The following is a 15,361-nucleotide window of genomic DNA, read 5'->3' on the forward strand; positions in this document are numbered from 1 at the left end:
GAGATGGCATATAATTGCTAATTCGACCCCATTCACACACAAACTGGTAGCAGAAAAGTTCTGTCTTATTGCCACTTTGTTATAGTATTGATACAATATGGCCCAAGTAATTTGAGTCGTACCGCAGTCTCCTAACACTGTTTTGCCTAGTGTGACTGCAGCATTAGACAGTCAAATTTTGTTCATCACTATGATGCCCTGCGACATTATGCAACACTAACTTGGACGTATATCCAGGTTGTCAAGGAAACAGCACTAAGCAATAAACCTCAAAAAGCATGTCACACATTTGTATAGACAAAGACTTTGATTACATTTTGAAAAATATGATAGATGATAATCATAGAAGTAACTACAGTTCAGTCCATAAGTTTTTGGACAACTGCTAAATTTTTGTCATTTTGCCTCAGTATGCCACTAGATTTGATGTGGCTGAATTCCAATTCATTTTCAGACTTAATTAATTTATCTCAAACTTTTTCAGAAGCTCAAAAGTAACTTTACAAATGCACATAGTCTTAAAAGATAATGACTTCCTAAAGTTCTGAACCCATACGAACTCCCAAATACTGTTTCCCTCTTTGAGATGCTCTGCCTTTACTGCAGGCACCTTCAATGGCTAATTGTTTGTGTGTCTCTCTCTTTTTTCAATACCCATTTTCTTTGCCTTGAGAAATTCTTGAGTTATTTCATTATCCATTTGCACTGTGAAAACACTATCTTTGCAGTTCTGCATCATTTGGCTAAAAATTGAGCGGGGAGTACAGCACTGTACAATTAATTCATCTGCTACCTCAATCAGCAGTCACTGAGACTATTCTCCTCATTCTACCAGTAGCCACACAATTCCTCTACAATGTTTGTCAAATGTGACACTTTGGATCATGAACTGTTCCTTTCCTTATATTGTTACAAAATTTCATATTGTTTTTGTTAATGGGTACACAGCTTACAGCTTGTGGTGCACACCTTACTGGAATACTTTTGTCAATATTACTGATTCAGTGAAACAATGTTTAAAATCAACTGAAAGTACCATTTATAGATTTTTTTTTCCAACAAACAGCCATCAGTTCTTCCAAATGAAAAGAAAATGAAATTGAAACTCAATCAAAATAACGTAATCTTAAAAAACTTGTCCTCCTAAACAAGGGCAAACAGAGTATACTCTTCCACCCACCTTCATATGAGCACATTGTTGTAAACACAGAGAACAGGTATGTGGAAAGATTTTTGGTGTGGCTGCAGCATAGTCTTGCTTCATGGCCCTTGTTGGGAGAGACTTTGAAAGCTCCCTGTTTGCCAAGCACTGCTTATTGGAAGATGGAATAGTTATGGTACTTCGGGGGGAAGAAAGTAGAGAAACTGGTTTTGCAGCAGCATTCATGATCTGTTTACTCTGCTTTCTTAGCTGTTGTTGTGTCCACTTATGCTGCTTCTTGTTCATCGGTTCAGCAACCTTAGAGTCTTGTTCTTGAGTTGTACTCTCTTCCTTGGTGTGAATGTAATCATTATCGGGATGCACAACACAGACCACACTGAGAGGTGGCTGAGTTTTTAAGGCTGACTGCTGATAAGTCTCTGGTTCTTTAAAGAGAACTAGCCTGGAGACCTCAGACATCTTAGGAAATCTTGAGTCTGTGTCCTTCTTCGGTGGAGAAAAAGAGCTGATGATTTCTTGAGAAGACCGGCTTGGTTGGATCTGTTGAGCTGCATTACTGCCTTGAGAAGTCACACAGACTTGGACTGAGCTCAGACTGGAAACAGTATCCTGCAGGTCAAATGGTGAAACCATCGTACTGGTTTTCCCTTCTATCATACTTTTTTGGAGTGGTTCTCTATTGTGGCTGCTACTCTCATAACAGTCCATCAACAACATACTTCTACTCCCACCATTGCTAGCTCTCTTGTCACTGCTCTTCCCAATCTCATCTACAGTATATTTGGCAGTGTGTCCAGAGTCAATCACTTTACTTGGTTGAACAGTAGGTGACATTTCATCCTGCCACATCTCTTCTCCTCTTTTTGTATTTAACCTGTCCCTTCTACTCATACTGGTGGTTGGCTGAAGATCTGGATTTGGTTCTGATTGAACTGCATTTGTACCCCTTTGATTGCGTATTTGTTGTAAGATAAAAGGCAGGTTACTAGGGGTGATCTGGTCTTCGGGGTAAGAAATCAGATATTCCAAGTCTTCTTTTTCAAGTCCAAACTGCAAAAGGATGTTAGCAGCTTCTTCTGATGTGTACTGAGGGTACCTGGACTCTGCCACAGCCACAGGTTTGTCAGGCAGTTGAGAGTCATAATCACCTAAACCTGGAATGGATTGGATATGACATTCTCCTTCACTCAGAGCAGCAAATCTACTGTCATGACTGCTTTTATTGCTATAAGAAGCCGGTGATGCATGGAATTTAGAAGAAGAATCCTCAATTTCACTTTTGTAGTTTGGCAACCAGTCCATGCCGCTATCAACATCAGAGAGTCTTTGAGAGAGCGAAGACATCGGATTGCTTGTTTCAGTGATTGATGAATGAAACTCATCTCTAGGCGTGCTAGTAAAATGACTGTCCTGAGAGTCAGCCAGAGTCATAGACCTGTTAGGGTCCCCACTTGCATGTACATCCGATAGTCCATACTGCCCCTGGTTGGAACTTTGGTTCCCAGAGGCATGGGTGTTATCCATGGGATGGGACATGATCTTATCACCCTCCAGAAGGTTATGTAGGGCTGGGGTAGTCAGGAAGGAGGATGCTGCAGTTAGACATGGAGATGGCGTGCTGAATATTGTTGGTAAGGTGGTAGGTCAACAGGCAACTACAAGAGTGCCATTTATCTATATCAGTGCAAGGTGGACGTTCAAAAGAGTCAACTCCAAGGTAACTTCTCCTCAATCACTAGTGAGATCCCTGGAAGCTCTCAATGTTGTGGCCTTTGTAGAGGCCCTGGAGCAGAAGAAGAGATACTATCCCTCAAAAATAACAAAAAGTTGAAAAATTAAAAATGGAGTTATTGAACTGGTGTGGGCGTCAATTTCTTGGATCGATGGAATTCATCATCTGCATGGTCTTGTCCTGATTTGCTCAGTCCTGCAAGATAGAAATGATGTCACTGATATCATGTCAAGGTCTTTTCTGGGGGAAAAAAAAAAAAAGAAAGACAGACAAAAAGCAAAGCAGGCAAAAGCATAAAATGATAGGTGAAGAGAAGAAAGAAGATCATATGACATAGAGAATAGGGCTGCTCGATTATGGCAAAAATGATAATCATGATTATTTTCACTGAAATTGAGATCTCGATTATTTGACGATATTTATTTAACCCTTTAAGACCTACTATAGAACCAAGTCCGCCAGAGCTTATATTATTTTTTTACATGTTGTAGTGCCATTTGTGGGAGCATTTCAAGTTGCTATACAACTGTTATAGCCCATATTTTAATAATATGTATGCATTAAGTCCATAGTAACTACATTAATTGCAAAAAAGTGCAATAAACTACAAAAAAATTGAAAATCGTTTTTGTTTTGTTTTTTTACATACATTTCTACTCGGAGAAATTTAAGAGGTTTATCCCTCAAAACTTTAAATACAAAAAAGTTGCAAAAAATAGTTTCCCACCACAGGAAATTTATTTTGAGTGTCTTCATAGTTTTATTTTGGAGATACACCAATTTTTATATACACTGCAGGAAAAACGAAAAAAAAACAATCCTATGATGCAAATTTGCAAAGAAAACAGCAGGTGCATCAAAATAAACTATTTCCAGCAGTGCAATTCGAGTTCTAAGCATCCCAGAAACTATTCAGAAAAGTCAAACATGACCAGTATAGGCTTTTAAGGCCTACGAGTAAAAAACTACATTTCCGCGAAAATGATGTCACTTCCGGTTTCGAGCAGGAAATGGCGGACATGTGATAGTTCGCGCTGACGTCTGTTTCACTGTGGGAAGTGTTACGAACAGCTGATCGGATCGGCAAAGCGTGTTTCTGGAATATTATGTTTTTGTTCCTGCAAGAGCTTTTTATGCAATTTTTGCAAAGCTATATGTGGAAGGAAACCGTGACCGAGGACAAGCTGATGGCATCAGATGTAAGTACAACTCCTCCGGTTTCATATGCAAAACAAATTATTGCGCTAGCTTACACGGTTCAGGTTCTACAGGGATTTAAAAATAGTTACACAACACGGAGCGTGCTGCTCTGACCGGCTTTAAAGGGTTAACAATGACTTTAAAAAATAATATAAAATAGTGTGCAACACCACTGAAGTTTTTTTTTAACCTCTCTTTTCAACCAACAGCAGTCACTCTCCTCTCCAAATAACTTCTGCTTAGCTTTCCGAGCTTCCCTCGGGTGCTCTTAATCAGCGGTCTCCAACCTTTTTTGTGCCATGGACCAGTTTATGCCCGACAATATTTTCACGGACCGGCCTTTAAGGTGTCGCGGATAAATGAGGGAGGGGCTAATAATCGGCTCAGTCATTTTTAATGATCGTTGAAAGCCCAGATCGTAATCGTGATTAAAATTCGATTAATTGAGCAGCCCTAATAGAGAATACATTTATTTAGTCTTTCTTTCAATGAGACCCACCTAAGTATGTCTGACAAAGTATTTCAATTTCTATCTGTAAGAAAGAACAATGCCAATTATGATCAATTTACTAGTGGACAAACCCCTCTCTTATTCTAAAAGCTTCAACCATCTCATGCTTCTCTGGCAGCTGGTTGTGGAAATCCTCAATATTGTGCAGTTGCTTTCACAGGGAAGATCTCATCTTACGACTAGACAGACTCCAACTTGACCTTTTGGACTGCAGCTAAAGAGGTATTCCCTTTCTGGGGAGATCTTGTGTTAAGTTTGAATTGCACTCAAATCAGCAGATGCAAGACCGGTTTACTTTTCTGAAGCAGAACAAGGATCAGCTGTGATCCAAAACCAAGCAGCTAATTTTACTGTTCTATTCTCAATTTGTCACAAGAAAAATTGGAAATTGCATACAGATATTTATTGAATAAAATATAAACATACATGAAAATACAGAATAAGGCAAACACAGGGTTTATTTAATTGACAATATTGAGTATGACCACAGGCTGAAATGGAGTCGCAAACCACGAGAGAACCTCCGCTGTGTTTTACAGATAGCTGTAAATGACGACTGTTATACCTCTCTCCTGATCTCCTGTGGATACATTGATGATGGGCTGAACAAAAAAAATTTCAAGTTTGGATTCACCACTCCATAAGACTCACTGCAACTGACTTCCAGTCCAGTTCTTGTGTAATCTGGCATACCTCAGCCTTTCCTCCGCATTTCCCTTTCTTAAGAATGGCATCCTGACAGTCACCCTTCCCCTGAGACCATTTCTGATGAGGCTTTAGTAAGCAGTAGATAGATCAGCTGAAGTTCCAGATGTATCTCTTAGGTCCTGTGTCAGATGGGTTTTCCTAGTTTTTAGTTTGTAGGTTTCCTACTTTCCTAATTTTTTAAGGACACACTGTATGTATAAGTGTTCAGCTAAAAGCTCTTTGGGAATTACCTTATTGGTGCAAAAACACAGTTTTATATCTGGAAACAGTTTTATCTTTAGCTTTGTTAGTTTTTTCCAGATTGTAAAGAAATTATATAAGAAAATATATTTTTGTGAAAAAGTTCCTATTTTAAAATGGGTCTTTTAACCTGTCTGTTATGAGTGAATTTTTTTCATGCATGAATAATTCATAGATCAGTCTTAAGCAGTGTTGGTCAAGTTAATTGAAAAAAGTAATCAGTAACTAATTACTGATTACTTCCCCCAAAGAGTAATCCCGTTACTTTACTGATTACTTATTAGTAATTAGTTACTTAGTTACTTTGTAAAAAACACGATTTACAACCTGAATAGGTGATAAAGCGATACATAATCCATCATACAAAATGTAATCAAATGGAAACGTCTGTTTTTAAAACTTGTTTTATTAGTTTTAGTCTTTTAACTTTATGCATCAAGCAAAAAATTAAATTATATGCAACATTCTCTGACTGGAAGAAATTAGTTTAACATTTAAACCTATTTTCTGCACATTCCAGCACATAAAATAAAATAGTTTTTTGTGTTTACACTCACTCTTTCAAATAGATGCAAGTAAAACACAGCAGAAAATAAATAAAATCAAAGACTAGCTGTTCTGTTGCTCTATTTTCACCTGTAAAGCAGGAGTGGGGTAGGCGGAGGTTTACCCTGGTGCAGGTGTGCCGCGGTCAGTTGAAGAATCCGCGAGTTTCTCTGTGAATTTCCCATTACGTCATTGCGCACTCGGTGCTTGCTCGGAAGTTCAGGGTTTTTTTTCGCTGTAAAAAGATTTTTTCTCCCACACACACCAGACACTAATGTTTTTGTCACTTTTTATGGAATCAAACTCAAAGTAAGGTCAGTACTTCCACGCTTTAAACGCTGCACGCTCATACTCTCTCCCGCACTCGATATATTATCCATTGTTGATCTGCACACAGCTATTGTCACTAACGTCGCACTCGCTTACGTCACTGTCATGACACATTCTCGCAAAAAAAAATCACGGTTAATAATCCCTTACTTTACTCGTTACTTGAAAAAAGTAATCATATTACAGTAACGCGTTACAGTAATGCCTTACTGCCCATCTCTGGTCTTAAGTGACTTAGCAAATGTTTAAAACACCTCTGAAAATGGTCGGGTACAAAGACTGGACTGAAAATGAGTGTGAAAGAAGCCAATGTCCAAAGCAGAACTTTGAAAGACCTTCAGAAAGTGTGGAAAACTATTGCTTAAGAGCACTTAAAAATGTTAATACAGTCTGGCTCCTTGGAAGCAAAACATAATGAAATGTGGCAAGATGAATAAAAGACATCCCATTTCACATGCCAAGAAAGGAAGTTATTTAAAAAATAAATACATTTTCCACTTGCTGCTACAAGATTACCTGAACAACCGTGACATTTTTTTCTATGTTGCCTAATCAGGATTATGCAACCCTAAATATTAATTCATTTCCTACACCAAGTGCACACATCAACATTACAACCTGACTTCTGAGATATAACAGGATCATCTCCCACAATGAGACACTCTTTAATTCCTTTAGTAGTTTCATTTCATGGGAAATAAAAATGGCTGCCAAGAAAAAGGTTTTCTGAACACGCCACCTGAACAGACCAGAGGCGCTTACACTGTTGTGGAAGTTTCTATTTAATAAAGCCTGCAGACAAATGGTGAGCAGTAGCTAATATTCTTTCATCAGAAAAGAACAAAAACCCAAGCTTGGTCAGAGAAGCCAACATTGCTGGGGCAGTTGATTGGCAGAGTCTCTGCTTGAGCCCAGAATGGCCCTGAGTTTAAATACTTCCTACAGAAACAAAAGGCAGTACGCAGCTGTTTTCACACCTTTGGTCTTCACACTCCCTTGCTATCTCTTACAGTGGTTGAAGAGACAAAAGGCTCCGCTACCTTTAGAATTGTCTGCTTTTCCTCCAACTTCCTGAGATACAATCACCCGGCTTTTCAATGGCATGAATGTGTTAGACGTTGAGATCTTTGGAGAGTGTGAATAATACATACATAAAATGCGGTGGTGCATTTTCCACAGTGACAAGCCAAAATGCCTGCTGCGGAAAAGGCTTTTAGTGAAACATACCACACTGTATTTACAGTTGAATATTGGGGTGGGGGGGGTTGGGGTTATAATAGGGCTGGGCGATATATCAAGTTTTTAAAAAATATCGACAAATTTTTTATATGAGATATAAGGTGTGACAATATCCTTTATATCGATATAGTCTATGTTACGTTAAAGCTATACTTGTGGAGCCGCAAGTTTGCCTCTCTTTCGTCCACTTTTGTCTTTACGCAACGTTACTCGGCCTCGCCCCTCCTTCACTGAACACAGCTCCCCCCCCCATCACTTCACCTGCAGGAAGCGACAAGATGGACACGGCAAATCTCCGTTAACGAGTTACTGCGCATCGACCCGTGCGTGGGGCTGGACGCCGTCAACGTGTTAGCTAGCTAACCACGCTAACGAGCTAACCACGCTAACGCCATGCAGCCCAGAGGCGCTGCACAGCCTAAAATCCTTGCATTTTCTCAAAAGTCGACAGCGCGCCTTATGTATGAATTCTGTTTGTGCTTGATGGCCGCGAACCGATTTTATGTGGTACACAGCGCTCAGCAATCTGTCAAAAAATGTTTTAGTACGACTTTGGTAAGCTACGGAGCTGCACCGCTGATGGATTGTCAGAGCATTACGGCTACCGAGGAGCCTCGCGGAGTGATACGTACTGTGCTTCAACGTAATATTACCCTACTGTGTATAAGGACTATAAATGGCACCTGTTAAGAGACGTGGTTACGAAGAGGATTTCAAACTCAATGCTGTCAGTCACACAGTAGAAGTTGGGAACAGAGCAGCTGTGAAATCTGTCTCTTTGTTATTATGCTCAGCATCTGTTAGTTTACATTCTGACTGCACAATTGTGAGCTTTTTGTTATGCACAAAAAACACATTGTTTTCTTTTATTTATGGAGCATTATTATTTAATAAATGCTCATAATTTATTTTTGAGTAAATTTTATGTACATCTATGCTCTATGTTAATAAAAGTGCCTGTGTGACATCTGGGACACAGCTTTGACTAAGAACTCTCTTTTTGTTCTTACTTTATGGCTTAAAAAAAATAAATATCGAGATATATATCTTATATCACCGTCCAGGTAAAAAATATCGAGATATGAATTTTGGGTCATATCGCCCAGCCCTAGTTTATAATATGGCGGTTAATGGGGGTAAGAATACAAAATAGAAAACAGGCCTGGAATGGGAAAAAAGAATTGGGGTGCAAGGCAGGAGGGCAATCAACCCCCACCCCAAGGGCAGGGCAGGACACAACACTTACTGAGGGTGAGGGGCAGACAAAGGGCAAACGCACACTATCTTAAAAGGAGATGGGGGACAGGGTGTCAGCACCCCTGGCCACTGTACCAGTGTTTTTCCTATGTGTGTTTTACTGTAGGGGGAGGAGATCAGAGGTTATGACTTGTGTGGAATTCTTTAGATCAGCCTTTAGAATAGGACTGCAGTGTGCTGATCTCCAGATGCATCTATAAGAGTAATGGGAAATAAAAGTATTGTGTGAAACTTGGAAACATCTCTGCGTGATCTGTGATTGTCCTGCTAAACCTCAGTGCTGCGTTCGATACTGTCGACCATAATATTCTATTAGAGCGATTAGAACGTGCTGCAGGTATTACAGATTCTATTTCTCTCTCAATATCAGACTTGATTTAAACTTTGCTGATCAACTGGGCGTTTATAAAATATGCTGTGGCAAATAAATTAGCAGAAAAATAAATGGCCGAAGCCCCAAGATTATCTTAAAAACACTATTACTTAAAAACAAAGTATTGATGTTATTCCTAATTTATTTTCAACTCTTCTCATTTGAGCTCAGAGTGCATTAAGCTTTGACTGGTGAATTGAAATGATGTTAGCAAAACCTTATCTTTCTGTCTGTGTAATAGAGCAAATAGAGGCTAGAAGGGTTTTGCTTTGGTTCTATCTTACATAATGTCTCTCAGACAAAACATAATGAGTGAGCAAGAAAGAACCCAAAGCATTGTTACCTGAGCTTTTCAGTCACTCCACCAGATTTAAGAAAAAGATATAACTCACAAACATACAAAGACAGAAGTGTTAGTCTGTCAGGTGTGAAACACCTTCAAACTGCTGCTGCTTTGCTGTTGGCTTCCCCCATGTAATAGAAATTTGTTGTTCTGACGTGCCCTGATATCCTGCACTGTATGCTGAAAGCAGGGAGTGCATCAGATTCCTCTTTCAGTTTTGTTTCACGGTCAGTACACACCGTGCAGCTGCACCTAGTTCTAAAACAGCTGGGCGAAGACAGCACAGTGAGAAGTTAACAGTCTGCTACATCCTTTGCATCCCTTTAAAAGAGGTTTTCTTTGCCTGATCTGACCCCTTAAGTCAGATTGCAACCACACTCTCCTGCTACCTGCTGCTATCACACATGCAAACATGCAACCAAAGCAAACAAAACAACTCATACATTAATAGGCTGGTTCTCAGGAGGATATGTGGGGCAAACCATTAATATTTGTACATTTACAGTCAGATGACATACCAACACAGTGTTGCTCCATCACACTCACAGAGAAAAACAGGAGGGAAGATTAGGAAGAGAGACTAGTGACATAACAGAAATACAGCTTTCTTTAATTTTTTTTATTTTATTTTGAAAAACAACATGTTTTGCTGTCATTTCTGCTCAATGGGATTAAACTGATGCAGTTCAAATAAACTGAGTTTCAGATCCCACTGATTCTTCTGAGACAGTATGTTGAGCTTAATCAAACAGAGCCTGAATCTATTTATTCTATTTATTGTTTTTTGGTAGAGTGGTTTTATTCTGGCCTTGCAAGAGAGTGGCAAATTGTCGAGGGTGAACGCTACCACTCGCCCTATGGTAGCTCTGACACTGATACTAATTTTGATGTTTACCACTGTGAGAATCCCCTCTTTTTTAACATGTTTCTCCAAAACCTGTATATGCCTTTAATGACAATGGTGCCTTTCCAGATGTGCAAGCTGCCAATTCCATGGGCACTAATGCACCTCCATACTGTCAGGCTTTTGAACTGAGTGCTGATAACAAGGCAGATGGTCCTTGTCTTCTTTATTCAGAAGGACAAATTATCTATTTCAGATTTGACTCATCTGACAGCAGAACATTTTTTCCACTTTGCCTCACAGCCCATTACAAGTGGGATGACATGTTTACACATGGCTCCTTCTTTTAATGAGCATGCTTTAACCTGCATTTGAGGACTGTATGCTGTGAAGCACATATGTGTTAATGAGATTTGAAAACCATTGTATGTGTTGTTTTTAAACATTTTGTTGTTTAAATTTTTGCAGAAATCAAGGTTGTGAAAGACAGTGATAAACTGTGAAACAGCAGAAACCTTATCAGGCATTCTGGGAAAATGCCTATGAACCTAATGACAATATGTGACAGAAATGCTTACTGATTATCAATGATGCACTTACTCAAGGCCAAATTTGCCCAAAAGTTTGAACTGCCAGGAAACTCAATAGTAGACAAACCAAGCAAAAACACCCAGGCAGAAAATGACGACTGCAAAAGAAGTCCCTAACTCATGTGTCCCCTCCCAGGCCAAATTATAGAAAGACAAATCCTTTGAAAAATTGCAAGACATAAAAAGTGGGTAAAAGTCACAGTGAAAAGTGCAATGCTCGACTCTTTTCCATTGCACATCTGGATAATCCTATCAAGCAGTAAATGTAAAATATTAGGTTATTTCTGAATTATAGATTGAGGTCAATACAGCCTGTTGTCAGATGATCATAGTGTAAATCCAGCTTCCTGCTTGCTTAAAGACAGCACTTACTAAAGGCAGGGTGCCATCGTTTTTTAAAATCAGTTACATACTTAGATGTGCTCATAGATGTTTAGTGTGCTCAATATGCAAGATTTTGAATTACAACATATTCTAGCAGTCTTTACATAGCCCATCATCAGTCATCAGCTACAGACTACAAACTAACTAATTTTGTTAGTGTTCAACGTAAACATCCAAGGTAGGAGGTAATGGTTAGCAATGTTTTATAATTAGCAGTAATTAATATTGATGAAATGTTTTTTATTTGAATTTAGAAGCAGAACATTGGAGGTTATCCAAGTCTTTAAGACTTCCCTGCAGTTTAACTAATTACTGTGTGTCATCTAACTCTATGGATGGCAAAAGCTTGGGATCATCTACATGGAAATGAAAAAGTATAATATGCTGTAGAATGATATAGTTTCCTGGGGCAGGATTGTATGTTAAACAGCTAAAATAAACCATTAACGTTATAAGTTGAGAGGTTAAAACTGTCAGTCAATCACCACTACAACTGGCAAAAAAAACCTGTCCAAATAAGATCTAAAACACCAAACTCAACCATTATTACAAATTATGAGGACTTAAAACAAGAAACACTAAGTATAACATATAAATAAAGAATGATATTAAATGTACATGAGGGACAGCGTGTAAAATGTTAGCTTGAGTATACAAATCAGATGCTTAAAATGTTTATTCCAGTAGAATACTTTTGCAGCAAGACAAATCTTGCATAGACATCACACACATGGGCAGAAACGAACCATTCAGTAAAGCCCACGCTGTTTTAAAATGACTGACACAATCTCCAAAACAACCTCATATCTAACGCACTTCCAGTATTGGAGACTCCACTCATAAAACAATGCAAATGCTCATAAATAGTAAATACTGGGCTAAGATTTTCTTCATGTAGTGATGCAAGTCCTTATCCATTTTAGGGTGTGGTGGTGCTGGAGCATATTCCAGCTGGGTCAGAAGTACACCCTGTATTTGCAGCATAATGACTTGTGTTTAGGGTTGCCAACCGTCCCTTAAAATACGGAATCGTCCCGTATTTAGAAACAAAAGTACACGTCCCGTATTGAGCTAATAAGGGACGCACTTTGTCCCGTAATACAGTGAGAATCAAAAGTAGTCTATAAATGTTTATGGAATTAACGCTTTGTTTGAAAACATAATTCCCAGCCCCTCTCCTGCTTTGTGACCAATGCGCTGACAGCACACTTATGACAATTCGAGTATGACAATTCAGATTACCGCTCATCTCATTGGTCGAGGAAAGGTCGCTTACGGAGAAAATACCGGAAGACAACAGATGACCACAACAAGAAGCATGGCCAACAGGGAAACAAACGCCGTCACTGCGGTGCAAGTCTCGGACGACAGTACACCTAAAGCTGGGCAGACACTGTGCGATTTTTTCAGTCGCGTTATTCAGCTCCTGCTCAAACTGCACGATTGACTCGCAGGGGTTAGAAGTTGGTAGGTCACGATGCAGGTCTCACACTATACCGCCCGATGCTCTGATGCGACCTGAGTGCTCACACTGTGCGTCCATAAAATTAAGGTTATAACAGAAAATCTGTCGCTCGCTCTGTCTTTCACTCACACAGACACACCACCACCATCAACTTTGCTAAATTGCTAATGAAAAACATGATCAGGCAGCTGTGATTTAGCAGCGATGTAGATCCAGCTATTTTCACGGTTGTTGTGGTCGTGATAATTTTGTGAGGCCACATCGAAAAGGCTCGGATGAGCTTTCCAAAGTTCTACAAGTTGTGCCTCCATCGCTTGTGTCCAGATCACACGCTGCACAGCCGCGCTGCTCCATCTTTTTCACGGCGTTTACGTGTTTGCGCGCGAGCAGTGTGAGCGGCTCACGAGCGATTGATGATCGGGAGCTGGTCGTGAGGTGTTAATCACTTCTCGTTACCCCACGTATACTACACGACGCACGATGAAGGCCAAAATCGGTCCGATCACTCAAAAATCGGCTCAAAATGGGCCTAAAACCGCACAGTGTGAGCCCAGCATTAGAGCAGCAATGTTTGTTCCCCTCAGAGAAAGGGAAGAATGGGAAAAGGAAAACACCTGGCTGGAAAAAGTTAATATGGGCATGTGCAGTGAATATCAGCGCTATGTGGCCAGAAGTGTGATAATATAATTTATTTTGTGTAATAAACGACTGCAAGGATAGATGATTACAACAAATAGATGACTAATACATAAAAGTAATACATAGATGAATAATGATGATGAGTTAAGATGCGTAATCATGGGAACAAGCGGGTTTTCAAACGGGAGCAGCTGATTAGCATTAGAAAAGCTGAAATAATACCTCAGCTGAAGCCAATTGTACTAAATGCACTAAATGTGCACTGTTACAAGAATATTTTTCTTTCTATTGTTTTCTATTATTTTAAGTTAAGCAGGACAGAGTTCTTTTAAAGAAAGATTTACTTATATTCTCAAAAGTTAAGCATGACAGGCTTCTGTTTAAGAAAGAGACCTGTTTTATCGTGTTAATGTTGTCATTTTGAGCTAAAAATAAATGGCTAAATGATCATTTGTTTCACATGTGTTCATATCACAAAGAATACACATCTACTTAAATCAAATTCAAGTCAAAGGGTTAAAAAAATAATTTCACACACAAAAAAAGAGCTAGAAAATTCACCACACTGGGAAGGGTGAAGACAACTGGGTCGCCCGGCCCTGGCCACGAGGTGTCCCTTATTTATTTTTCAGGGAGTTGGCAACCCTATCTGACACGTAAAGTTCAGTATTATTTAGCAACATGTTTCAGTTCACCACTAGGGTGCTTGACCCTAGTGGTGAATAGTGGCCCTCCGGAGAAGACCTAAAAACTTCTTAAAAACTCCAACAGGGGTGATACCTTATTTTTAACCTAATCATAGTTTAATATTAACGTTTCATTTGACTTTATTGATCTTTATCATGTTTAAAAAGGACCGCAAACGCCAAACTCCTGAGCCAAGTTATCAGTGGCACTGTGATAAAGTTAGCCTTACGTTTAACAACAAAACAGACGCGGAACACATTTTTCATAGTGAGTCTAAAGGCTGTAACAGACCAACAAACACCGACTGTGAGTAAAAGAATGAAACTCGGGTTGTTTATGGCATTTGTTTCCTACCTTTCGTTATGGCTTTGCTTTCCTGTTGCTTTGATGAGCGGAAACTTCCTCTGCTGTCTGTTCCGGTTTGAAAGACGAGCCTTCAAAATAAAAGCACGACCTCTGAAAGACGACGTTTCTATGACACCCCCCGCCCTCCACACACACACACACACACACACACACACACACACAGTAGACAGTAAAGATTAAAAATAGACATCGAAGAAAAGCCGAATAAAAAAAGAATGTTGAAAAGAGAGAACTAACCAAAACAATAATATTAGCACAATATGAGCTAATGAAAGAAATGAAATAAAAAGACAGGACCAAGGTGGCTGTGCAACGGGAAATCCAAATATTTTGTTAGGAATTGTATAGTTTTTGGTGAAACCGCGTGCCTACTGATCATGTCAACGATGAACTGCGATAAACAAAGCCACCTCCTGCACCTATTACTTTTCACTTGTCCAAACCAGGGTCATGAGCGGGGACTACGTCCATGAACCTTTTCTCTGATCGTTCTCTTTTCCTCCTGCCTGGCAGCGCCATTCTCAACATTTTCTTTTCATCATATCCACTATTTCTCCTCCGCACATGTCCAAAGCTTTGGATGCTTGACCTAAGGTATTTAAATTCACGTACAAAGCAGAAGTACCCATTTTTAATAATAATAATATCTAAAGTGATTTAATAATATGGCATAATTTATTGTTGGATTAATATTACGAAATCTGTAATAAATTATTAAAACAAATTAAAATAAATTGCATGGTAA

General features: G+C 39.3%; 1 protein-coding gene across 3 annotated transcripts in view; it reads right to left on the reverse strand.

Annotated features, from left to right (window-relative positions):
• LOC146674185 (uncharacterized) overlaps nt 1-14,733 on the reverse strand; it is a 39,100-nt gene extending 24,367 nt beyond the window's left edge. For all 3 annotated transcript variants that reach the window (XM_085394695.1, XM_085394687.1, XM_085394679.1), the window contains exons 1-2: nt 14,605-14,733; nt 1,181-3,089 (exon numbers count right to left, since the gene is read on the reverse strand). In XM_085394695.1, coding sequence (XP_085250821.1) covers nt 1,181-2,698 — 1,518 coding nt within the window. In that variant the 5' untranslated portion in view covers nt 2,699-3,089; nt 14,605-14,733. The remainder of the gene's footprint in view (nt 1-1,180; nt 3,090-14,604) is intronic.
• Nucleotides 14,734-15,361: the final 628 nt, after the last annotated feature.

This window comes from Rhamphochromis longiceps, linkage group LG3, assembly GCF_057381845.1.
Source record: "Rhamphochromis longiceps isolate RC_006_pf linkage group LG3, R_longiceps_female_GT1.1, whole genome shotgun sequence".
NCBI lineage: Eukaryota > Metazoa > Chordata > Actinopteri > Cichliformes > Cichlidae > Rhamphochromis > Rhamphochromis longiceps.